Here is a 26,546-nt window from a genome sequence, read left to right on the forward strand (position 1 = left end):
TGCTGCTGTGTGTCGGGGCCAGACCGGGTGCCTGCCAGAGTCAGCACAGCTTCTTAAACTTGCACGTCAATTCAGAAATGCAGATCCTTATGTGAAATGGCCCAAATGTTTAAATGTTGACAAGCAACGTACATTCTTAAAGAATGTACTTTGCAGAGTAAAACAAACCAACCTGGGGCCAGCTGTGGCCGGTGAACCCTGCTTACCAACTTCAGCCAAACATTTAGCATGTTTTTCGTGATCCATTTCAGGGAGCAGACCCCCAAGCGTCTCAGTATTGGGCAATTAAACCACATGGGACCCCACTCCCTTTCGAGAGGAAGGGGGCAGTGGTGGAGCGGGAACAAGAACAGGTCCCTGACCCCTGCACCAGGGTCCCTGCTCCAATGCGCTTAGTTCAGGGGCCCAGAAACCTCCTTGGACATGGCCCTGTTGGCCGCCAGGGCAGGGGCCACCGGCCTTCCCCTGACGACATGTTCTATTCTCCAGCAGCCATCTTTTTGATGGTTTTGCTTCAAAAGTCACCTGACGTTGAGTTTTTACGGGTGTCTTGCTCTGAGCACAGAGATGTAAGGTCAGGTGCCCAAACCACAGAACCTACCTAATGGCCACTGAGCCTGGCAGGAATGAGCATCCCGGGCTGAGCATGGAATTCCTCCCCTGCCACAAGCCCTTCACCACCACACATCCCCAACCCCAGTGATGAGTGGTCGTGGGTTCTCAGGGAGTGGCAGGGACGTGGGAGCCCAGGAAGTCCCTGTCCTCTCCACAGGGGGCACTGCTTCCCACCTCCAGATGGTGGAAATAGGGTATCATGTAGCCAGTTCTGATTTTTTTGAAAAAGCCAGATTTGTGCGTGAAATCTTCTGGTTTTTAAATTTGACATAAATTCTAGTTTTAAGAGTCTGGGGGCCAACAGCATGGAGGACAAATTATGTGTGATAAAGGGGAGTGGGGACCCCTACTGGAGGGAGCGCTCCTCCGCCAGGCCCACAGAGGGGCGAGACGCAATACCTCTCCATAGCCACATCTCTCCAGCGTCTCGTCAGACGTGTATCTGGAACGAGGCTCGTAGGAAATGAGGTCTGGGCGTTGTACCTCGTAGATGGACTTGACCTTGGGGAGAGCTGCCAGGTCTTTGTAATTTAGAATCTCGTTATCCACCTTAGCCTGGGGAAGAGGGAAATGAAGGAAAGAAGTGGACAGGTAAGAGGGACAGGAGAGGGGAAGCAGAGAGCAGGCACGGAGGCTGGAACTTCTCCAGATTCCATTAAACACAAGATGTTAGGGCAGAAGACTCCAGAGGCCAGTGAGATGTGTCTTAGAGGCCCTCGGTTCCCACAGGAGCAGCATGGGGAGGCCCTGGCTTTTCAGGAGCCACTTCCTCTCAGTGTCACGATGGCTCTGTGAAGTGTGTTATTCCCATATTCCAGATGAGCAAACCGAGGCTCCAAATTCTGCAAATGGAGCCCCTTAGTGGGTTTCAATCCAGTCTGAACTACAGTCTGGGGCTGACCACCTTTGACCCTACACAAGGAGGACCCCCATCACAGAGTCCTTAAAGAAGATGATGAAGATGGTAATGTCAGATAGAAGCACCGTAGTAAACCACTAGCTAACATCTGGTGGGCTGTTACTACCCGTTAGAATGGACGCTAAGGCCCTTAACTCAGCGTATCCACCCAGTTCACACCTCTAATGGTAGGTAGTTATTTTTCCTCATTTTTGAGTAAGGAAATCAATGACCTTGTCTAAGGGCCAGAGAAATCAATGACCTTGTCTAAGGGCACGTAGCTAGTAAGCAGCAAAACCAGAGTTCAAATCCGGTGGTCTAAACTGGGAGCCTGGCCTCCCTAGGGGCCTCTCCTGGCTTACTGGATGGGGGCTCTCACCTAGCATGTCAGAGGCTGTCTTCCCAAAGATGCGCCTTCACTCAACAGGAACGAGCCTCTGTCTACTGACCTGGCCTGAGGTTAGCCTCTAGAGCCGCATGAGACAGCTTCTCCTGCACACAGCCCACGTCTCCTGGCTCCGGAGGCGTGTCCTTTCCATGCCTGCTTCTTCCAGCTGCTCCCTCTGGGGCCCAGTTTTTGCTGTGGTCGACCAGCTTCTGGCCCAACCCCCTAGCCGCCACCTATTGTGATTCACAAGGTCCTAAGGGGAAGTCAGTGAAGACAGAGGACACTAGATAGAGAACCTAAGAGAAGTATTAGCTTCAGAATGTCCTCACCCTGCCTCGAGCCAGGTAAGTCTGAGGGGCAGTAAGAGCCCTGGCTTCTCAGGAGAGAGAGCAGCTTCTATAAGGGCCTTCTGAGTGCTGATATTTTAAACACTTCCCAGGGCTGTTTTGTCCCTGTCCCAGCCCACTGCTGTTGGGGTGCAGCACTATCGGTCTCTTTCTAGCCCCAATATCTACTCTCCTGTCCTGATGCGGGCTGGTGTTGTTCCCTTGCATCCCCCTGCCTGGCAGGCTGAGGTCAGGCATGGCTCTTGTCCCGTGGCTGCTGGTGACCACCGAGGGTGGTGACAACTGACCCCCTCTGCTAGCCCCGGAAGCCTCACGATGGTGTGTGTGCCCCAAACCCACCTGACCTCTGTAAATGGTTCCTTCATGAAGGCAATCCCACCTCATCCCTGCCAGCGCCTGCCCAGTACAGACACCCATGGCTGGACCAACTTCGGGGTGTATGGGTCAAAGGAACCTTGCTGACATGACTGCTGCCTCTGTCCTTGGATATTTGGTCTTGACCTTAACAGCTCCTGGCATCTTATAAACTTGTCTCTACCCCCCATCCATCTCCGTTTTGGCACTTTATGCCAAACCTCAAAAATACTAAATTTGTATTTCTTCCTACAGCCACCTGGTTTATAAGTCTTAAGTCTGGGGACCCAGTGAATGAACAGAGATTAAACATCATTAGCAGGGAGGAAGGAAGACACCACACAGGCAGGTGGAAGTCACGCCATCTGAGGACGATTCCAACAGGAAGGGGAATGGGCCAAAGCTGCCACCTCAGGGCCGCTGGTACTAAACTCCACGAGTTAGGAAAATTCAACATTATCTTCAGGATAAGACTTGCATGACCCCAAAGTGGTTGCATGGGTTTTTCCTTGAATTTGGAAGCTGCGTTTGAAGTGATCTAATGTCCCCAGAGCAGCTCAGGGTGAGGCCCTGGGTGGGGCTGGGCACCGAAGGGGATTTGTGCCTAGACCAGGGTTCGAGGGGTGACGGATCCAGGTGGGTGGCCCCAAATGCTGTGGTTCTCCTTACAGGGCCACTTGAACAGCTTTCTCCCCAATTCCAGGTCAACATCACAGGGTCTACGTTACTTCTCAAAGGTCAACGAGGCTCGTGTATTCCAGGAACAACCTTCTGGAAGCATGCTCACGGCCATAACCTCCTCACGGTGTCAGACCTGAAACTGAGCTCACTAAGCCTGCCTGGGTGGGCCCCATTCACAGCGCAGTGTGCCCATATCTCTTGTTCTGAACAGGAATCTCCAATGAGGACCGCCTGGGGTCCCTCTGGTTTGTCTTTTGTGGGCGCCACGTGGCTGTTCAGACCCATACTGAAGCTGCTGTCAATGGCACCTTGGGTCTCTTTGCTCATCTGAACAGGGGAGAAAGGGAAGCAGTTCCATCAATGGGCACTATTACCCAGGGATCAAGGAGGAAACTGGATATAGAATGGTGGTAAATACTGACTAGCAGTAGTAAGCAGCGACTGCCCCGATTGTCTGGTCACGGTCTGCACCTAGAGCTTCGTGTTAGGAGCGGACCTCCTGCTGCAGACTGTTTCCCCACATTTCTGCACTCCTCGGATCGTCTGACTTGTGCACGGCTGGAGCAGGTGGATTCAGGCTGGCCAAGGCTCGCTTGCTGTCAGCCTCTCCTTTGCTCATTTCAGTCCCCAGGCTCTACCTCCCCTACGGCTGTTGGTTTATGTCTCTTCTGATCTGTTTTGAGTTTAAGTATTAGTTCTTCGGGGCTCTTCTCCCCATTGCTCATCGGCAGCAGCATCAGAGCACCCTGTGCTTTTCTCTTCCTTCTACTGATCAGAACTGTACCTGCTCATCCCCAAGACACATGTAGGGTTAGAGGGTCAGCAGGGCAGGGTGGCTCAGCACCGCTTCCCAGGACACAGAGCAGACACTCAGTCCACATTTGTTGAATGAATGAATGAGTGCGTGAATGACATAACCAAGGACCTCTGAGGTCCTTTAAGGTGACTTTTGTCTCTTCTGCTACATCCCTGGCATATGGCAGGGTCTCCCCATGGGAGTGCCTCCGGGGTGGGAGCTCAGACACACCCACACGGTCTACTCCTTTCCTGGCCTCTCAGGCGAGGAGAAAGCACCTTACATTTGTAAATCCTCGATGGCCATGTTTCCACATTCACCTGGCTTCCTCTCCCTTCTGTCACTTTATCACATGTGCCACTATCTCCACAACAACAGCGCACCCAACACCCACTCTGAAAACGCTCTGACCCCCATTGTTCTCTTGCCCTGGTCTCAGTTAGGTCATGGGGAGGGAGGAGAACCATGTAGGTTTCAGAGCCAGTCCGAGCGTGACTATAGGTTCTTTCTTGTGCTCCTGCTGACATGTGAGACCATGCCTGGAACTGTTTACTGGGCCGTGTGCTCCGAGGTCAGGTCCCTGTCCTCCCCGTACCCGCTGTGTTCTCAGACCCACTGGAGACCAGCACGGGGCCAGCGCCCTTAGGTTTCAGTTGGAAGAGAGTCTGACCGCTGTCCTTGGCTTCTTTAAAAACTCTCCGGGTACCGGCCTGGGGGATAAGAAAGGCCTTTTGGTGACTGTAAAGCGATACGTACGCAGATGACTCGGTTGGGAGACCCGATGCTGGATCCGGGGGGTGAGATGGAAGTTTCAGACGTCCGCCTGTGCTGTGGGGGAGACAGGAGGTGAGACACTGCACTGGTGACTGTGACAGGGACTTTGGCAATACCGTGGGCTGTCCTTTCTCTTTATTTTCAGCCTGTCTAACCACTGTTTGAGTGGGCATGAAAACCAAAACACAGAGAACATGATTTTGTTTTTCACATGCTTGTAATTGGTCTTTTAGAGAGGAAGTTACATGCAAAATTTTCACTTTGGGTTCTCGCATGATTTTATGAATAAAATTGGGGAGTGTTCATTCCTTAGCAGTTGGGTCACACAAAATGGGAAGGTAGGTTAAATTCCACATAATTGCACAATATACTGATTCTTTACAGCATAGCCATTGCCACTAGACATCAACCTAAATGATAAAGTCTTTTCTGAACAACCAGAGTTGGATTAATGGCTCCTGGAGCAGAGGACTGTGGTGTCAATCTTAGTGCGTGTGAGGAGCAGCTTGTTAAGTTAAAAGTAGAAAGGCCGGGAATCAAGGACCTCTCGTGAGCAGGGTGATTTTAGTGGTCTCAGGTTTCTGATTGTAAAATGAAAGGGCTGGTTTTAAGGATTGCTACCTTCCCTTCCAGATCTTTCACCCTCTGATTTAAAGCATTCTAGTGAGACTAGAGAGAACTATTTCCTGGAGTATGAACTGTGAACTCTGGAGGCTCTGAGAGATAGGTGTAGGTGGAACAAAGATAACATGGAAACGAGTGAGAGTAAACGCAAATTTCTACTTCAGTTCTCTTGACTAGGTAATGGAGGAAGTTTTAATTTGGTGTGAATACATTTTAACAACTCTTTGGACCTAAGAATGTCTCTTTACAAGCAAAGAGGGTGCAGGTAACATGACCTAGCTAGACTTTCTAAAATTTATTCTGAAGAATTATTTCATTTTCATTGAATGTATCTTATAATTACCTTCTATTTATAGAAAGTAATACTGGCTTTCCACTTGGTGATACAAAATTTTATTTTAAAATACATTTGGCTAAAGAAAAAGTGGTGAATTGATTGTAAGAAAAAATTAAGTGTATAATTTATATATATAGTAAGTATATAATTATATAGATAAAATTATATATAATATACACATATAAATATATATTATATAAATAAGTATATAATCATATCACATGATTATATACTTATTTATATGCTTATACACTTATTTATATAATTTATGTATATAATTATGAATACACAGATGTGATGAAAAGCATCAGGATTTGTGGAAAGAGAATTGAAATTTGAGAAATGCCATCAAAGAGGAGGAAACTGAAGAAAAAGGACAATTAGGTTTTCTTTCGCCTTAAATGGCAGAAGTCTTGGAAGAAACAGGGGGAAAAAACCTCATGGCTCAAACAAAAAAATGCATCAGTAGAAAAGCTCTTTCACAAGACTCACATCAGGTGGAGAGATGGCAAAGGACCCAACACAGAGCCAGCTGGTCAGAAATTGTACACGTGTTTTTAGGTGAGACTCTAGCAGGTGACTTTTCATAGGACCCCCAAGGGGCCACACTGATATCCGGGCCTATAGTACAGAAGCTCCCTGGAAATCCTAGAGTGCCACCCAACAACCCCTGCCGCCAGCCCCCAACCCCATGTCCAGGTCTCCCTCCACTCCCTTCCAGCAGTTCTTAGATCCAGAACCCAGACTCCCAAGACTCCCTGGCACCTGTCAGAACACAGTAACTCAAGAGGGATGCAGGACCTCTGCTGGCCCAGTGTCGCTGGGGCCACTGTGGTGCCTTGCCAGGCTGCATTCCTGCAGGCAAACGACCACCCTCTTGAAACCTCATCATCAGCAGAGAAGATAAAATCCCTTACCCCATCTGCCTCTGCAGGTTGAAGAAATTAAATCATATGGTGGCTCTGAAGATGCCTTACAAACTGTCAATTTCTGTGACAATATTAACTACCATTATTAACAGATGACCTTAGGTCGGGGTGGGGGGTATGTGTGAGTTCCTCATAGGGGAATCATCTTGGTAAGCAATGGTGAGGGTCAAGTCTCATACCAGGGAGCAAACTCACACAAATACAGTGCTTTACAGTTTTCAAAGTGGCTCACGTCCAAGGGCTTACTTCCTTTGAGATTCCCGTAAGAGACCAGGGTTACCATTAAGGAAATCCAAGGCACTCTTGGGAATTTGCACACCAAGGCATGATGATTCGCTAATAAAGCACAGTGTCCCCAACCTGTGACCTAAGACCCTGGTCTGGTGTTACTACCAGCTTGCTTACCTTCAATTTCTTCTCTGCCCGGGCTGCCTGTTTGCAGATGGGGTGCCAAACCTCAGAACCTAAGGGGCCAGGGAAATAAGAGTGGCTCAGATCTTTCTGCTGCCTACCAGCATTCAAAGTCTCTCCCCATCCCCCACCTCATGTGCTCCCTCTGCAGCCCTTGTACCCCACGCACCAGCCGTGAGGAACCTGGCTTTCCTTGTTCTTTGCCGCTTTATCCACCAACACTCATTGATTCAGCCACCCACAGTCTCTTCCTGCCTATTCAAATTCTACCCATTCCTCAAGGTCCAGGTCTCATGCAACATCTTGCCAACTTTCTTACCTGCCAGCTGGGTGTGACTTCTCTCTGCTCTGGGATCCATAGTCCTTTGTGTAGCTCTCAACACATATGGTGTTATATTACAGTAGCTTGAGGACTGATTTATCACCCCAACTAAATTAAGAGCTCCTTCTGGGTAAGGGCTGAGTTCTATTCATTGCTGGATGTCCCAGAGCCTCCAGCCTGGGGCTTTGCTCTCAGCGGAGGCTCCATACATGTTTATCGGCTGGATGATTGGCAGTGAGTGACACATAGCAGGTGGTAGATAGATAGCTGATAAATGAATGAGTGGCAGTGGAGGTGAAATAAAAGGACAGACGTGGCGAACTCCAACCTTCCTTTCTCTTCAAAGACTGGTGGCTGCGGCTATCGCAGCCATTTAAGGAGAGGACGTGTCATGGTGTGTGTGCTGCTTGGGAGCACTGTCTTGACCTGCTAATTCCCAACAGACCTCAGATTGCTCAAATTTAGCATATTGCAAATGCCCACATTTTACTATGGATGGGGGTCCAGTTGGCTGTCCCCAAACCCAAGAGGCCAATTTGGAAAGGCATGAGCAACAGGTGGCTGATCACATGTTAAGAAGCAGCCCCAAATACTACACATGCCCCTAAGAAGGAACAGGTGTCCTGGATTAGAAGGAAAAATAGGAACATATTATCCCTCTGGTGCCATCCATCTCATCACTAGCCCTAAAAGGAAAGGAGGCAGCAAATGGCTAGATTCCTGAGCACCCAGATGGCATCTGTTTGTCTAGCTTTGTTTTTAGGATCTACTTTCAATTATAGTTTGTTGCTTGGAACCCCTGGGGCTGGAAACTGGCTAAGCCACTGGGGGCTGGTTGTAAGGGAATTAGACCTGGATGGGTGGAGGGAAGAGCATGGGCCCCAAGGACAGAGGCCTGGTTTCTGCCTCTGCTTGGCCCCTAACACGGCTGCTCTGTAAGTCCAGTCTCCTCATCTGAATAATGCAGTGGGTCTAGATGATCTTGGAGATTATTCATTTCCAACATTCTAATTCTAGGGCCAGTGCTGTCATGTGTGGGAAAGGGAGCGTGCTGTTTGCTTATATTAATGCGAAGTGCACTTGCTCACAGAGCCCAGTAGAGGGCCCCTGGGTCCGCAACTGGATGCAGCCACCGCAGGGCGTGTCCACTACCTATCCAGGGGGAGGGTGGGGATCCTTGCGTGGGGAGTTATTAGAGAGCATTTCCGGATTCGCTCCGAGTGGCTGCTGAATCCAGCAGGAGTTGTTTACCACTGTGACTCTGACAGGAAGCACGTGTTACAGGTCACTGTGGGAAATGGACGAGGTGGACACAGGTGTCTAAGAAGGTCATGAGATTAAATGGCAGAGACTCAGGGAAAGGTTGGGCAGAAGTTCTCATGGGGTGGGGTGGGAATGACATATAAAGCCAGGAGATCTGACAAGATGGTCTCTCCAGACCACTAACATTGTTCTGAAATAAAGCTCAAGCACAAATGTGTGTATATGTGTGTGTGTGTGCATGCATATGCACACATCAGAAAAAAGAAAGAAAACAACTGGAAATTAAAAAAAAAAAAACCAAGCTTGGGAGTTGGTAATACATCATTTAAATCAAAGCGAGAAGGAACTCATTGGTAGGTAGCGACACGTCTAGCTAAATGAAGGTAAGAAAAGGTGGTTTGCTCCTGCAGACCCCTGTGAAGTGAGGCTGGCTGACAGTCATAGCTGCACCCTGACACACACAGCATCTGTGTGCTTTCTCCCCGGGGCCTAAAACAATAGGTCATGTATGTTTAATGAAGAAATAAATGAATGAATGACTGGATCCTACCCTTGATTAAAAAAAAAAGGACAAGGTGAAATGCATCCAGAGGATGGAGTGAGAACACAAGATTAAGCCAGAAGGCAGGTTTCACCATGGAAAAGAGAATTAAGAGAATGATGAATATGGTTTTGGATATATTTTAAAGCCTCTTTGTTTTTGTTCTACTTTATAAGACATGCAGAACCAGTTGATCCCCCTTTTCACAAAGGGCCAAAGTTCCAGGGCAGGGAAAACGCAACCTTGAGGATTTCAGGGTTCATTCTGACAGTGAGGTCCCCATCCCTGGGGTAATGGAAGTACACACTGGTGGTAAATGATCAGCAGGTTATTCTCCAGGGGTGATGGTGACACTGAGGGAGGTTTCCTACCCCTCCCAGTCTTTAAAGAGTCTATCCTTCCATTCTAATAGATTTCTATGTATAAAAAAATTATTTATCCCTATCCAATGATCTTGATTAGAATATAAGTTTTGTAGGGAGCAGCATTCAGATCACTCCTGACAGGGATAGGGACTGCAGATTCTCAATAAATACTCATTGTGTGAATTAAAAAAAAACAAAACAAAACAAAAGAAAGATGATATTCTCTGTTAGGCCAGTTGAATTCTCTAAGCTGGACTAAGAGATTTGGGCAAGAGGCATAATGGAGACTCAGTTCCACAGCTGCAACTCTAGACTCAATGTCTCTAAGAGTATTTAGTAGATTGGGGCTTGTCAAAGAGTGAGCTGGGGACCACTATCCAGCAGCCTGGTAAAGTACAGATTCCTGCTCCACTCCAGCTCCCCAGTGCCTGAAAGCAACTTCCTCGGGGTGAGGACTGGCAAAGTGAGATTTTACCTAGCTCCCCAGGTGACTTAGAGCTCAAACTGGAGAACCACGGAGCTAAATACCACTTAACTCTCCAAATTTGTTCCCTTGGAATGTCATGGCATAAAGAGACCAATTTTATAAGACAGAACTCTTTTAGCGTCTTGTAAGAATCCAACATTTTGGGCCTCCCTGGTGGCGCAAGGGGTTATGACACAACCTATGAAGCTATTCGCAGCCACTGCAGCACGAGTTCGATCCTGGCCAGGGAACTACCCACATGGCGCAGCAGACCTCTCCTGACTCGCCTGCTGCTCCCCTCAGCAGTGTATTGTAGTCAGTCTGCCTGTTCTGTTCCCCACTGTCTCTGGTGAAGCCTCTCACACACACCCCCCATGTACCGCTGGCGTATACACGAGTTCTTGTATGCATAAATAAATCTTTAAAAAAAATCCACCATTTTTTGCTTGTTAGATTCTGAGTTCCACCAGTCATACTTTTGTCCTCTGAGACTGTCACCCACAATTTCAGGTTCAGCAGTTAAAATCTCCTGTGAGGGTTATGGAAGTGAAGGATTAGCTATTTCTACATCCACTGATTCAGAGATAGAGATCCAAATCTCCAAAACTGTCCCTCACCTGAGTATTAAGGCGGTTTTTAATCTTCAGCAGAGTCAGCATTCTGTCTTATCTCTCAGGCCAGTTATAGCACAGCCCCCACCCACATCATTTTGAGCTTCTTAATATTTGGGAACCCACCCATCTCTCTGTTGGACCTTGAATTCAATTTTTTCCCATATCCTTGTGTGTGTGTGTGTATGTGTGTGCGTGTGTGTGCGTGTGTGTGTGTGTGTGTGTGTGTGTAGTGGTGATATTAATGCAAGGGTAGAGCTGGTGTGGTAAGTCTTCCAGAAGGCCCAGCCAGGGTTGCAAACACAACAGTGACTGAAATGGGTCTGCCAAAAGGTTCTGTTTGGCCAGCATAGTGTTTTTCAAGCATCTTTGAATATGATTGTTTTTAAACCTGCAGGAGGCCTGAGACCTCCCAGCTGCCTGCCTCCTGTCCCTTCTGCTCATTTAGGCAGGTCTTAGAGTTTTTAACCTCCCACCAGCCAGGGTGTCCTCCCACAGCAGGTTCTTCTCTAATTTCTCTTGACCACACCGGTCAGGGAGCTTTCTCACAGTGCTGCCTTACGTCAGCCGCTCCACCTCTGTGACACAGACTTGCCAGGACCTTGGAACTGCTCCTCTAAAATCCCTGGCCAGATAAACAAATGTAGTGTAGCCACACAATGGAATATTATTCAGCTACAGAAAGGAAGGAAAGTAGACGGAATCAAGTTTCCAACATGGATGAATCTAGAACTCATTAGGCTAAGTGAAAAGAGTCAGAGACAGAAGTCCACATACTGTGTGGTCCCACTGCCATGAAATATCCCCAGCAGGCAAGTCTCCAGAAAGCAGGTTGGTGGTCGCCTGACACTAGAGGGCTGGGAATAGGGAGCCACTGCATCAGGCCTAAGGGTTTCCCTTTGTGATGATGAAACTGTTACGAACTAGAGAGAGGGGAGGGTCGCACAGCAGTGTGAACGCACTAAAAGCTGCTTAATTGTACACTTTAAATTTTATGTGACATAAATTTCACCTCAAAAAAAAATCCTCCCTCTTGTTTCCCCAGCAGTCACTGGGCTGGAAGTTTGTCACTGAGGGCTCCACACTGAGGGGGTGGAGGGTGGTGGTGGGAGAGCAAGTCTTCTGCTGAATTTGATGTGTAATAACAACAATGTTTCGGTCATTATAACCTTCAGCCCTGGTGAGTCAGTCTCTGTGTGCCAGACTCCTGCACCCTGCACTGCAATGTTGGTTCAAAGCTCCATCCTCCTTGCAGTATCCAGCTGCACCGTCTGGGGCAGGTGGGCTGGCTCTCTGCGCCTTAGTTTCTGCGTCTGTATGATGGGGATGTGGCCTCCTGCCTCACAGGTTTGTGGTGAGGATGAATGAATGAAGCAAAGGAGAACACTACCCACCTACACAGGTGCTATGAAAGTCTTAGTTGTCATTGTTATCACCTCCCTTCCCCTACCTCTCACCACCCCCCCAGGTTGGCCAGGACTTACTTTAGGAAAAAGGAAAGGGGTTATGGGATGACTTGAAGGGGGTGGGTGGTGCTCATGCCTCTCCCAGAGCCAGAGCCGGGCTTGGTGAGCAGGGGCAGGCAGCCAGCGGAGGGCCAGCTGTGCAGGTGGAGCCTCTGGACAGAAGTGTGGCGTGGCTGCCAGTGCATCCTCCTGGGGGGCTGGCTCATGCCCAGGGAAGAGGCCCCGGGGGAAGTGGGAAAGGCCAGTTGGCTGGCGGTGACATGATCAAGTGGGTGAGCTTGAGGTTGACAGAGAAAGTGCTTACGACTTGGAAGTTGGTCCCATGAGGGTACCAGGTAGGAGGAGAGCAGAATGGCAGTGCCCAGGTGCCCAGTAATTCACAGGAAATAAGCACCACTGAGGAGCTGATCATAACAGGAAGGTAATTAAAGCATACTGAGAATGTAGCATGTGCCAGGCACTTAGAGTTCTTATCTTTCTTATTGTGGCTATAATAATTAATATTTAGAGCATGTCTGTGCTAGGCCTTAAGCTGTACAGTTGATAACAATAGTATTTAAGTAAAATACAGCACTGCTAACTAACACTGATGGAGCATGTGTGCTGAGACCTATGCTAAGTGTTATTAATAAGGATAATATTGACAGGAGCAGCAGTTATTACTGCCTGACATCATGGGGGATGGTCATTTCTACACGACAGGGCATTTATCATGAGCTTGGATGCCAGAGCTGGCAGTGCCAGGCACTGTGCTAAGCCTTTAATGTGCATTTGCTCATTTAATTCCCACAACAGCCTGGTGAGGAGGGCCTACTGCTATCGTGTTTTCAGAAGGGGAAACTGGGGTTTAGGGAGCTGAGATGTCTTGCCTGCCCATTCATCATTGTGACCTCTTGGCGTGGGCAAGAGCCGTGGCCCTTTGCAGGGAACACTCCCTTTGTGCCCATGGAAGCCGAGGGCAAGCTGTGCCCTATGTCCCCCACCTGGACGGCTGTCATACAGGCCAGACACTAAAAGCAGCAGGAGGAAGAACCACCTCTGTACCCTGCGGGGACCTCAGCCCAGTCCTGCTGCTTCTAGATGCTTCTCAGTGCTGTGAGCCAATTAATCCCCTTTCACCTAATGTGGTTTGAGCTGGGTTTCTGCCTCCTAAAAAGTCCAGACTAATAAAACATCTCATTGAGCTAAAACCCGAGTATCTGACAAGTTCTTGACTTACCCGCAGGCAATTCTGTTTCCCAGAAAATAGAGGAAGCAAGCAAGAAAATTGCTACTCAGAACCTAATTCTGACCAACATGGACAAACTGGTCAGTGAAGTGAATGTGACATGTAACTGGCAAGGAAATGGATCCATCACCTTGAGTTTGTGGTGATCTGAGAGGTGCCAGGTAGGAGGAGGAGAGATTTTATACAACCCCAAACGATGACACTGTAATATTTTCTATATGACTCGAGATGTGTGATAATCCTAAACCTCTATAAAGGGATCATACTCAGTCAGATAAGCCAGAAAAAGAAAAATATTGGATGATTTCACTTACAGGAGGAATGAGGGGAAGCCAAACAAGGGATCAGGAAAAAAATATAATAAATTAGAAAACAACATTAACAGGCGACTATAGATCAGAGACATTCTGCAGGGGAGGGAAGAGCACAAGGGACTGTGGTGATAGCGCACAGGTGAATTGGTGGTGGGAATTTTATGGGGACTATACTAGAGAGGAGAAAGCATACACTGTACAAAAAGGAAGAATGATGTAAAATACATATAAAATAAAAAAATACTGCAGCTCATCAAAAATTAAAATGTACTGTTTTTAAAATGAAATAAGCTTAGTGGATTCAGACTTGAAGAAATATCAATTCAGTACACTAACAGGATATTTTGAAGAGTCTAAAATTATATAGTAGGGTTGGGGAAACATAATATTTTAAGTTTTTAAGCATAACTCCCACAACTTAAGCTGTCAGTAAAGAGATCCCATTTAAAATAATGCAAAGCTACTCAATTATACCAGCCAACATGGTGTCATGCAGCGTCCCTTAAAGCGGGTTTGAGGAAAGGCGTAGCTCTCTCCTGAGGGCAGTGTTCCACCATCCTTAACAATGGGGGCTCCCTCTTGCACATCTGTTAGCTCAGTGTCCTCTTAGAAGGCACTTGTCTGAGAAAAATGAGACCTCAGTGAAATAGCAGTGGCCTCCCAGCTGTGCCAGAAAGACAGCTGCTGGTCCCAGGACCTACTATGGTCTGAGCAAAAAAAATGATGTTTTCTGAAATAAACTCATTTATACAAAGGTCTTTGATCAACGAAACATTCAGGGCTCTGTTTAAATTGGATTGATTAGATTAATTCAGAATTAAGTTTCTCCACTTGATCTTGGATCTTGGATACCTCTAAAATTTTGATTAAAATTATGGATTCTCTCCTTAGAGAAATGTACCTATATACAAATTTTGGAAAATAGGGGATCCATAGATTTCAGAAGACCAGCGATGAACCACAGGGTAAGGATTCCAGTAATAAACAGAAGAAAAATGTCTAAAACAAATCCTAGCTGGACAGGCTGGCTGACTTCGGCCCAGGGACACAAGTTCTCTAAGATGGCAATATTCATGACTTTCAGCTCACAGGGCAGTTGTGAGGATAAAATAAAACACTGTGTTTAGAGCACACCATGAGTGCTCTAAAAATCACCTGATGGCACATTATTATGGTTGTTGTTATTATTGGTAGTATTTACAATTTGTTAGAATATTTTCCTTAGAAGGAAGGATTTCATAAATGATTTCCTGCCTGGCAGGTTTTTGTGATACAACATACAAATGATAACAAACAGCTGCTTAAAATGTGCAGCTAAATGTCTGTGTTTCCAGTGTTATTATTTCTCTGTCTCAGGTCCTAAGACTGAGCTGGGGTGGGGGAGGGGGTGTGGTTAGTGCAGGGAGAAGGGAGAGAAAAAAAGACTCTTCCACATTTCTCGGGTAAAGGCATATTTAGAACAAGCAGAAAATCTATTTCATGAGCCAGAGTTGGGGTTTAGAAAAGTGCCCACCGATGCAGGAACTGTAACCTTAGTGATTTCCATCTTAGTTTTGCCCTGAACCTGGCCATTGTGGTCATTATTTTGCTGCACAAGATCAGTGACCTAATTTCCTGGTGAAGCCCAAATGAAGGGTTTGGGCAACAAACAGATTAGAAATCTGGCATCTTTACAAAAAACAGTTAAGAGACTGAATGCACAGCAAAACTTAAAACAAAGAGAACTTGCTCTGGTCTCCCAGGGCCCCGGAAGTTCTCACCCAGACAGACTTCAGACTTCTCTCCCAATTAGAGTCCATCGGAAAGCCATCACACACCAATTAAAATAGTCAAACTGACCAAAAAACCCTCCCCGGGACTACCGGCCACTTCCACTTAGCTGTGTTCTGCTAAGGAATTGGCAAAAGCGGTTTCTAAGAGTTGTAGATTCTCAATTCGCCCCTTTCCCTTATGTTGCTCTGTGGGGTGCTAGGCATCTTCACATTCATTCTCTCCCTTGGGTTCACCTCTGGTGTGCGCTGCTCACTGTGCTGGGCATGTGGGCCTGTGCGGGTTTCTCTACCACACAAGGCACCCTCCTACCGTGGGCCTTTGCACCTGCTCTTCGCTCTGCTCCACACTCTCCCCTCCCACCTCCTACTCATTTTCAAAATCCTGGCTTGAAATGTCCCTCCTTCAGCAGAGCTTCCCTGACCTCCCAGACTAGACTGGAGCTTTAGGACACACTCCCGTAGTTTCCAAACTCCCTGCATGGCACTTATCACAGCTTGCCGATGAATGTTTCCACTTCTTTTTGATTACAGTCAGTCTCCCCTCCTGCGAGTATTCTCCATGGAAGCAGGCATCAGGCCTCGCTCTTCACAGGATACCCGGCTCATCCCAGAGAGCCAGGCACCAGCATGGCCTCGGTTTGAATGGATGGATGAAAGACAGTGTGATTATACTCATTTTCCAGGTGAAGGAAGAGGCTCAGAGAAGAGTGTTGCTTCTCAAGGTCACGTCTGGGCCCAGGAGCCCTGCCTCTCAGCTGGTTCTTACCCTCCAGGGCTGCCCGGGAGCAGGGCTTTCTGGGGGATATCATTTCAGCTCCCGTGTGCCCACTCCAGGAGGGTGTCCTAGGCAACCACCGGCCCAGCCCTGAGCATTAGCTGACTGTCCCCCCCACCCCCATGGCTGCCACCCCCAAGACGCCCACAGCCTGAGTCCCCATGACTGCAGCGTCGGGTGGTCCAGGCCCCTCCTTCCAGGATCACTCAGCATCCTTCGAGGCAGGTCCTTGAAGGCCCTACAATTACTCCCACTCTCCCAAGAGCTGGGAGGGTGGGAATGGGGATAATTAAGGAGGAGGATGACAGGCCCTTCTCCTTTACCAAGAATATCTCCCACCTCCTGGGGCATTGCTGCCGTAGGTTTGATTATGCGTGCCCATGATCACAAAGCTGTTCCCTTCCTTGCTTAATTCTTTGAGCCTGGTGTGAATTTCTGGTTGGAAGCAGGCTTGGAAGACCATTATGCATGAGGTTGAGTTCCGTGGGGACAGGGACATATGTGACATGCTCACGGCTCCATCTCAGGCTGGTAGGATGGCACTGGCACACAGGTGGTGTCCTATTCAATGAATGAACTACGACTTTCCCAGTGTCGGGCACTCACTGACCGTCGACATTATAGGGACTGGTACTAGCCTGTTTTACAGAATAGCCAACCAAGATCGAGAGTTCAGACACTTGCCCGAGGTCAAAAACCTAGTGAGTAGAAGAGGCAGGATTCAACTCTGGGCCAAAGCACCACGTGGGGAGGGACTAGGACTGGGAATTCTGACCAGAAGTTAAAGGTGTTTGCTGGTGATGCAAATGTGCGAGCAGTTTCAACACTAGGAAATATGCTCGGCAGGGGACAGGGAGAGAAAGACCATGAGGCACATTTTTAAACCAAGTGCAAAGTCAAGTGGCTAGGGCCCACGAGGCCTTCGTGCCATTTGCTGCAGTCTTGCAGTAGCTGAGCACCTCCTGTGTGTAACTCAGTTTCCTGAACGGGAATCTCAGAGGCCCAGGGTTCTGAGATGGGGCCGTGTGGAGGCTGGTGACACTCTATAACCAAGGCATCTCCCTGAGCTCCTCCAACTCCTTGGCCCCGTGTAACTCAACCTCCACCCCCCAGGCAGAGCCGGGGAGTCTGCTCAGAGCACTGCCCGGGAAGCTGGCCAGCCAAGCAGTGGGTGGAGGCGCGCAGGGACGGAAGGCAGATTACATGTCACTTCATATTAGCCACACCGGCAGCTTTCCCGAACCACCCAGAGAGGGGCGAATTAATTGCAATTTTGAGGCCAAGCCAAAAGCATAGCTAACGCTGCAATGGAAGGAGATTGTATCTCCTTTTCAGTCATGGGAGGCTACAAAGGCCTCCCAGAGGGCCAGACTCGCTTACCTGTGAGGTACATCTCCTCCCCTTCAGTGAACATCTGGTGGCAGCGGACACATCTGGCACAGGTTGGGTGGTAGTGTTTTCCTCCTGCCTGTGGAAATGAGCAGATGAAACAGGAGGTCAGAGCCGTTGTCCGGTGAGGGCAGGCTGGGCGTGGACACCCCCAGGGAATGTCAGTGTTGCTGATGTCTCATGGCCCTGAGGGGGAGTCCAGAGGCATCACGACTGGGAAGGCTGATGATGCCACATCTGCGAACTTTGGACACTTTCCCTTCTATTTCGTCCCTTCGAGACCACCAATCCAATCTCATTTCCAGATGGGAGGACAATCTTTGCTTTGGGACATCCCAGCATTTCCCTAAGAATAGGCCCTCACCACTATCACTGGTGACATGTGAGCTGATTTTAAGTGGTATGTGGACCAGGATGGAATAACAATAGATGGGTGAGAAAAAATGTCTCCTTTTCCAGCCTCGGTCAAGTCCTCTGATTTTTTTCAAGATGAAAGTACCAGTTGTGTCTTCAACATCTACCCCAAAACTCACCAATTTACCTTTTAAGAAAGAGAGCATGGAGCCCCCAGAAGCAATTAAATTTAGCTAGAATTCTATTTTTTGGTTATTGGCAATATAGCAAGCGGTCCTGGTTTTCTTGATATGTAAGTTTTCTATATGAAGTGAGCTACCTAGAAGACAATGAAAGGATTAGGTAAGATTGGGTACATGAAGTTCATAGATAGGGTAAAAAGCTGTCAGAGGAGCTCAGGAAAGATAATTTTAGGGCTCAGTAAACTAATAATGGGGCCTACAAAGTTAGAATCTGTTGGGGAGACTTTGAGCTCCAGGTCAAAGATGCCTTCAGTCCTGCATCTGTTGCCTCAGATGCCTTCAGTCCAGCCCCCCAAGCCCTCCCTCCAGCCTGCCCCGCTCACCCCAGTCTGGCTTTGGGGAGCTCCCTTCTCTCTTCCCACTTTCTTGCCTACCATTATCTAGTAAACATGAAACTGTTAGGCAGCTGCAAATTCTTCCATAGGGGTCAGAAGCAGCTTCAGAGATCTGCCTCAGGGGCTTAGTGGAGGTGAGCAGAAACGCAGAGCTGGCCCCTGCGGCCACTCACCAGCCCAGCACCAGTGCTCATTTCCATGTGGTTGATTCTGCCACTGAGGTCCCAGCCTTGGGGACCTGAAGTGAAGGGTCTTCAGTGGCAGCTCCAGAATGTCTGGATGGAAGGTGCTTGGTGTATGGACTGAGTTGGATGGTACTTTGAATGCTCTGAAAGTTACTTTGTATGTAGGGTGTTTTTGGAGGGGATGGGTCCACCTAGGGGAAACTGATGGATACTGGGGTTTGCTAAAGGTCTCCCCACTGCCAGTGGTCTGATGCCACTGGCTTCCTTCTAATTCATAAAGATTATAATTGCACAAGGCAGCCTATTTTCAAACCATTTTGGTGGGGGGGGGGTTGGGCATGGGTTTGTCTATTCTGGAGACCTTTGATTTATTCTGAAAATTTAGCAAGAATGTGGGAAGGTAGATTTTCTAAAAAAGAAAAAAAAAAAAACACAACCTCTCCAACATCCCTCTCTTTTTTTCAATTGTGGTTGTGTGCGTGGCGCCCACCAATGATAACATGGCCTTATCATCATCCAAACAAACTGTGTTCAAACTTTGGAAGGAGCCTACTCTTTTCCCAAGCTGCGATGTCATGGGACTGGTTGCCTTGTACCCTGACAAGAATAATCAGCTTAATTAGTAGCCTTTTCCTACTTTGTGTCTCTTTATCATTTCAATTATAGATCTGTTTTCCAGGGTGGCACCAGCGCCTTGGCAAAACTGAAGCTTGGCATCTTTGTAAATGTCACGCCTCGCCACCCCACCCCTGCTGAAAGAGGCTTTGTGCCTCTCCGCACCCTGGTGGGGGCGGGGTGAAGGGAGAGTTTAAAAATGACTCGGAGGAAGGGAGGCTGTTAGAGCAGCCTGCACTGGCCGGCAGATGGGAAACTGAGTCAGTGAGACAAAATGAAGACCAGAGAATAGACAGAGGCAAAGAATTAGTACCTGGAAACTGGGGAATCTCACACAGGCCTGAGAATCATAAGCAAGGCTAGAAAAGGCAGTTCAAGGACATCAGTTTGTGGTTCTCCTTGGTGAGGGCACAGACGAGGAAGGAAGAAGAGCAACTGGCATTCAGCATGCTGATTGTCACTGAGGGAGGGACTATGTGTGGGCAGCCTGGGAGGGAGTGGGAAAGGGAAGCGGAATTTAATTATGGGCCTACTGTGTACCTGGCTGGGCCTTGGAGTGGGCAGTTGCTGTTTTTGTCTAGCCACCACCCTTCCTTCTCCTTCCAGGAACAGTATCCAACCTTGAGTGGGTGGGACTAGCTGGTCCCAAATTAGTCCAGGTGGGCAACCAGGGTCAGGCCACCAATAAACGCACTCTGACACTATGTCACAACTATTGGGGCAGAGGTGGGCCCGAGGTAGGCCAGTGGGTCAGTCCCAGGCTCTCTGCTGAGTTATTAGACAAAAGCGGCTCTGTTCCCACTGGAGACTCAGGCTGATGGGGTGTCCCCTGGGGGCCACTGGTGTCCAAGGTGCCCATCATGAAGAGGGCCTTACTGAGAGTAAAGCCAACATAGAAGAGAGTGGAGGTAAGACGATGAGATATTCCAAGTGCATTTGAACACTGGATCCAGCCGTGCCTGAAGCCTATCTTCTCTCATCTGAGCCATTCAAGTATAGTTTCTCTACCAGTAACTAACACAGTCCTGACTAACTATGGAGCACAAACACACTCCTGTGCATGTCTTTCATTCTCACACTACTACCACACCACAGCACTACTACAGCAGACGTGTTTTTTTTTTTTTTTTAACTCCCACTAGATCTGAGACAATAGCTGTGCATCCTACCATTTAATTCAATTCTGACACTATCTACCTGGAGAGAGGATCAGACCCCACAGGTTAAGGGCTCTCCCACCAGGCCTCACCACTTCAGTGGTTAATCCTAAGTCCCAGGTTGTCACTTTGCACTTCTGACCAATTAGCTATACACTGGGGTTCTCACAACTCCCAGCTTGGGTTCGATAATTTTCCAGAGTGGTTCACAGGATTCAGGAGCCATGTCTCCCAGTTTATTACAAAGGATATGACAAAGGATACAGATGAACATCCAGACGAGAGATGTGTAAGGACAGGTCTGTGGAGAGGGCTGTGGAGCTTCCCTGCCCTCTCCCTCACCCTCCTCCCAGCACCTGCCAGCACCTCCACGGAAGCCCTCCAACCTCGTGCTCATCGGGATTTTATGGAGGTTTCATCATACCATGAACTCATCTCCAGTCCTTTCCCTTCCCTGGAGGATGTAGACTGACCGTTCCAAGCTTCCAAACATGGCCAGGTCCTGGGGTCCACTCAGAGCCTCATTAGAACAAAGGACAATCCTATCACCCAGGAAATGACATGGGTTTTAGGAACCTGTGCCAGGAACTGGGGTCAAAGACCAAATATTTGAACAAGAGATGTTCTTAGCGCTCTTGTCACTTGGGAGATTACAAGGCCCTTAGGAGCTCTGTGCCAGGAACAGGTAGGGGGTGGGAGGCAGAGACCAATATGTACACTTTCTATTATTTGCGCCAACATCAGGAGTTAAATAACAGTTGTATTCTCCACTGATAGATAAAACTCTGAGACGCAGAAAAGTGTCCTGCTTAAGGTGACACTGGACAAGCCTGCTTCACTGCAACCCTGTGTTTCCATGACATCATGCCACCTCAAAGACCCCTCAATGGTTGAGAGCTGAGGGCACTGGCGTGGGGTCCAGGAGCTCGAGCCTAGATCTCAGCTAGGTCTCCTCGGAAATACTGTGTGTGACCTTGGAAAAGCATCGCATGTCTTAGGCCTCGCTTTTCTTGTTTGTCAAACGAGGAGGGTGAACGAGTTGATTGCTAAAAGTCTCTTCCAGCTCTAAGGAAAAAAAAATCAATATGTCCAAGATGCTAATGGAGCCTCACACAAATGGAATCAATCGAAACCCAGTCACAACAGCTGCCCGGGAGGAAAGGCCCCTACAATGTTAAACAAGAGCACGGCGCAGGGGAAAGACGGCCACCACCGACATAATTTCAGAGTGGCTGGGAAATGCCGGGACCATTCCCAACTGCAGCTCTGTGTGCAATCCAAGTTTTTCTCTTTTGAGAGAAAAGTCTGCTGTTAGACACTCTTGGCCCACTGACCCTTCCCCGTACAATCTGGATGCCCCTCCCCTCCAATCCTGCAGACCCAGCAGGTTTTTCTCAGAAGGGGAGCTCCCCCACACCCTATAGCCTTTCCTTCACCGTCTGCATGGTTCTCAACTCCGCAGCGGCCCAGCGGCTTCTCTGCCAGCCTCCCCATCTTTTCTCATGTCCCTCCTCTCACTGCTCTCCCCCTTTCTCCAGGGCCCTGACTGCACTGCTTCCTTCTTTGGTGACTCCTCACTGTCCTCTGCCACCTGGAAGTCACCCCGCAAGGCCATCTGTGGCCCCCCCCTTCATGGCTAATCTTGATGACTCTCACGGTGCTGCTGTTACTCAAAGCCTAGTATTTCTGAGAAGGGCCCCTCAACCAGAGTGGTGTTCCTGAGCTGCCCACATTTATGGGAGTGCTTTCCTGAAACCTTTGTGGGATTCCTATCACAACCCATTCCAAATGGGACTTGCCATCTTTCTGCCCAGGTCAGCTTCTTTCTTCCAGTTCCATCTATGACAACACCAGGATTTGTACCTCTAGGCCTGAGGCTTTGCCCTCTTCTTCACTTCCTTACAACTGGAAAACTTTTGGAATTCCACTTCTGCCATGTTGGAGGCAGAGTGGTTGACCTAACTATAACCATCAGGACTTTGAGTCCTCCCAGAGGGTCATAGCCTCCTCACTGGCCTCCCACCTTTGGTTTCTTTCCTTCAGTTTAGTCCACACACATCATGTTATTCTCTCAACAGTGCAGCTTTCAGCTGGCCATCCCGCTAGGTGCTTCCTAGCTCCAGGCCCTGTCCTCACGTCCCACTCCACTTGCCCCTGTGAACACTCCACAGATGGTCACTCTGTGCACTTATCTTGCTCTCTGAATCTCTATACTCTTTTAAAAACTTAACTGTATCATCGTGTTCCTTGGCTTAAAACTGTCCAATGGCTGCTATTGAACTTGCCATAAAATTCAGCTCCTAACAATTCCACAAAGCCCTATGTGAAATACGCTATATGATACACCCCTCCCTCGCAAAACCCCCACCCATCATCTGGGAAGTCCAGCCTCTTCCCTGAATGTGAAAAGCCCGCTCTTTTCTACTCCTGGCTTGACAGCCACCTCCTCACAGAGTCAGCTTGGCTGCCTCTCCTGAGTCTGGTCCTGGTGCCACACTCCCCGCCAGCTGAGATGTGGCAGACTCCTCAACAGTGCTGGCTCCACTGACCATGACCCACCAGATTTGTCAGAACTAGTGGTTCTGCTTGTCAGAGCACACCCATTCACTGTGGGCTGGGAAAGGTGAGGCCTAGAGAGGCAAAGATCCTCAGCCCAAACCTGGGCGAGTTAGCAGTTGAGTTGACGGTAGCGCCCATTGTTTCACTCATACACTGTTTCTCCATCACACCATATTCTTCCCTGTTTCAAATTCTTCAAGGTGGGTGGTCACCAAAGTGCAGAAGACTACTCTGGGTATACGGGGTGTGGGAAGGAAGGCCAGGCAGGCCGAGGTTGAGGGGGGCGGGGTCTCAGTCAGAGTGCTGGGTTGTCTGTCGCTGGCAGAAGAGCCAGCTGAGCACCAGGCTGAGGAGAGCTGTTGCCATGGTGACGGGCCAGCCAAAGAAGGTCTCTGGGAGCAAGCTGCTAGACAAGCTGGTTCTTAAATCAGCACATTACAGACCACTTAAAAAATAAATGACACTGTACCCCCTAGCAGTGTTGGGGAGAAAATCAAAATTGTCACTTCCCAGTAACTGAGCCTCTGGGAAGCAACTGACAGCCCAGCATAGCATATTTTGAACTGGGAATAATTTTGTCCTCTTTCTCATTTTGGGGACGCCCAGAGGGGCAAGGTTGTCTGTTCAAGGTCATATAGAAAGTCAAGCTGGGGCAGAGGAAGCAGGTAGGTGGGGGCTATGTAGAAGGGGTATGCAGTGACTTTCTCCTTCCTCGGTGATGACTTTTTGGGGTTCAGCCATCCTGCTCAAACACCTTCACAGTTATTTGTAGCCACTCACCTCTAAGACTCGGCCGCTGATATACCGGTCACAAGTCTCGCACTTAATGCCGAACTGGGAGTGGTAGTCGGACTCGCAGTATGGAACGCCATCCCTGCAAGAGGAAATCCACATGGGAAGAAGTTGGGGGGGGTCTTGGGGTTGTCAAGTGGCAGTTCCAGGACCTGCAGCCCACGGCACTTGGGCCAAGATTAGACACACTGGCGAAACTCAAGAATGCAGATTCCCCAGATACCCTTCAGACCAATGGCATCAGAGCACCCTGGGGGAGAGGTGGGGCAGGAATTTGCTTCTTGACAAGTGAATCCAGGAACCACTGGTCTGCTGCTCTTGTGGGCACCCATTTTCCACTCTACTATCTCCTCCCCATAGGTTCCCCATTCTCTCCCCTTTATCACAAAGGGCTCTTTAAAAAATTATTTAAAAAAACCATTGAGGGTTTACTTTGTGTAGGTAATAGCTGCATATGGCCCATCACAAAAGCATAAGGGGAAAGTCTCCATGGTTCTTGCAGCCCCTCCCAGCAAGTAATCAATGTGATCAATTTCTGCCTTATCCTCAATTAAAAGTTTCTTCCACCTGTAGTGAAAGGCTCATCTTATGGTGTTCTCAGATCAGCAGGTAACAGGAGCCTCCTGACCACCTCCTGTGTGTCCCAACTTTGTCTGGTGCTTAAAACTCACAGGGCAAACTCACAAGAGATTGTTAATTACTCTTAGACTATCCTCCACCACCAATAGCCCTGGAACTCTATTGCTTGATGTGTGTGTACCCTCTGATGGGTTTTGCATAGATATTTCATTTAATCCTCAACAGTCCGACAAGGCCTGCCCTTTGTGTGGATGAGAAATCTCAACTCGGATGAACCAGAACTGGATTCAAACCCAGGTGGTCAGGTTGTCACAAGGATTAGAGGACCTGGCTCCAGGCTGTCCAAGGGCTCAGCACAATGCTCCGTGTGTCATGAGCACTTGATAAATGACAGCTAGAGAGACCCTCCTCCCATGATGGCCGAGAGGGGCCTCCAAGGGGGACATTTGGGGTTCAGCTTTCCAGGGCCCAAGTGGAAAAGCTATGGCACCAGGGAACTCAGCCCTGCCTCTGGGCCCTGCCTGGTTCTATGGACTGGAGCTGATGTCGTCTGTGAGGGAGGGACATTTTCTTCACTTAGGGGTGTAACAGAACTGCCCCCTCACAGAGAGACCTAAAGGACAGGCACCCCATGTTCCCATCTCAGGATTGTGGCTATGCAGGTTGGCCGGGAGCCCACTCCAGCAACACAGCTACAGATGATTCCTGAAGGGGAAGCAGTGATTAGGACGATGCCCAGCAAAGTCAGAATGTGGCCCTGCCCATGGGGAAGGGCTTACTGGAACATAGCCCCCCCACCACCCCCCCACCGCCCCAAACTCCAGTGGGTAGGAGAGTAACCCTGCAGGTGGGAAGCCAGCTGTCAGGAGGTGGAAACCATGAGGCAGCAAAATTTGGGTATAAATGCCAAAAGCGCCTGATTAGGCCCCACGGGTCAATGAAGATTCCTGGGGAATTTGCAATACATGAATCTAGAATGAGGCAGATGGGAAGGGTAATATTTCCCAGGCACTTAGGTACACAGCACAGATCTCTGAGCCTTTACATAACCCTAGGAGGTAGGTCTTCTTATCTCCATTTTTGTAAGTGAGGGAACGCAAAGTCAGACAAGTTGAGTCTCAGAGAAGTTGAGTCAGGCAGGCTGGGCTTAACTGGGTATTGATGCCACAGCTGGTGCCTGGCACCTGCCCCTCTGCCAGCAGAGCCAGAGCCAGGCTGCAGCAGCGGTGTGGTGGGCAGTCTGGGCGGGGCTGCTTGGGAGAGCTCTGTGCAAACCTGACTCCCCCAGAGTTCTAACTTAGGTTCCCAGACCCGAGGACTCCTGGCTGGCGACTCACAGGACACTCCCTACTTGGCAGGCATAGAGGGGAATGCCAAGCTCCTCCTGCCAGGCATTCGAAGCTCTGGGTGGTGCGACCTCAGTTCACCCCTTGCACCCTGGACCCCGCTCCCCCTGAGCTCCGGCCAAGGACAGGGGTGCACACGGCACCTTCCTCTCCCTGCCTAGCCCAGGTTGGGGCTCTGCCTGGGAGCCTTTCTTCTTTGCACTTTCAAATCTTACCCCACTTTGTGAGGTTTTACTCACAGATTCCTGACACCTGCTGGCTAGACATGAGTCCTCCTGTCTCTAAACACCCTCAGTTCTTCCCTGGTACCTCTGACACTGTGTTATCCCAGCATCTATCTCCTCTCTGCTGGTCTGGGTGTGCTTGGGTGCAACCTCTTCCCCCCAGAGTTACTGTGGGTCACAGAGGACTATTCTCTAGCTTTTGGGTTCAGAGCCTCCTGGCCAGTGAGTGGTCAGGCAGGGGTATGTGACTTATGTCTAGTGAGCCGGAAGTAGCCCTGGGCTACGCTGAGTTCTTGGGAAAGATTCTATCCTCCCCCTGCATCCGCAGCACCCTAATTCTCCACACACAGCTTATCTTCCTCACCGGGCCTCGTTGACAGCAGAACCGTATGAGCCTCAGTCCCACATGCCAGCTCTGTCTAGCACTGGGCCAGAGCTGGGTTAAAGCTATGAGGGTATGTGGTCATACATTTTAAAGGAACTTGCACATGT

The 26,546-nt window shown here is 49.0% G+C and overlaps 1 protein-coding gene across 1 annotated transcript in view; it reads right to left on the reverse strand.

Annotated features, from left to right (window-relative positions):
• ABLIM3 (actin binding LIM protein family member 3) overlaps positions 1 to 26,546 on the reverse strand; it is a 110,071-nt gene that overhangs the window by 20,321 nt on the left and 63,204 nt on the right. The window contains exons 7-11 of the mRNA XM_037508983.2: positions 23,894 to 23,987; positions 17,658 to 17,745; positions 7,149 to 7,207; positions 4,836 to 4,907; positions 1,015 to 1,170 (exon numbers count right to left, since the gene is read on the reverse strand). Of these exons, the coding sequence (XP_037364880.1) occupies positions 1,015 to 1,170; positions 4,836 to 4,907; positions 7,149 to 7,207; positions 17,658 to 17,745; positions 23,894 to 23,987 (469 nt within the window). The remainder of the gene's footprint in view (positions 1 to 1,014; positions 1,171 to 4,835; positions 4,908 to 7,148; positions 7,208 to 17,657; positions 17,746 to 23,893; positions 23,988 to 26,546) is intronic.

Source organism: Talpa occidentalis, unplaced genomic scaffold (assembly GCF_014898055.3).
Source record: "Talpa occidentalis isolate TD23 unplaced genomic scaffold, MPIMG_talOcc4v2.1 talOcc4.13, whole genome shotgun sequence".
NCBI lineage: Eukaryota > Metazoa > Chordata > Mammalia > Eulipotyphla > Talpidae > Talpa > Talpa occidentalis.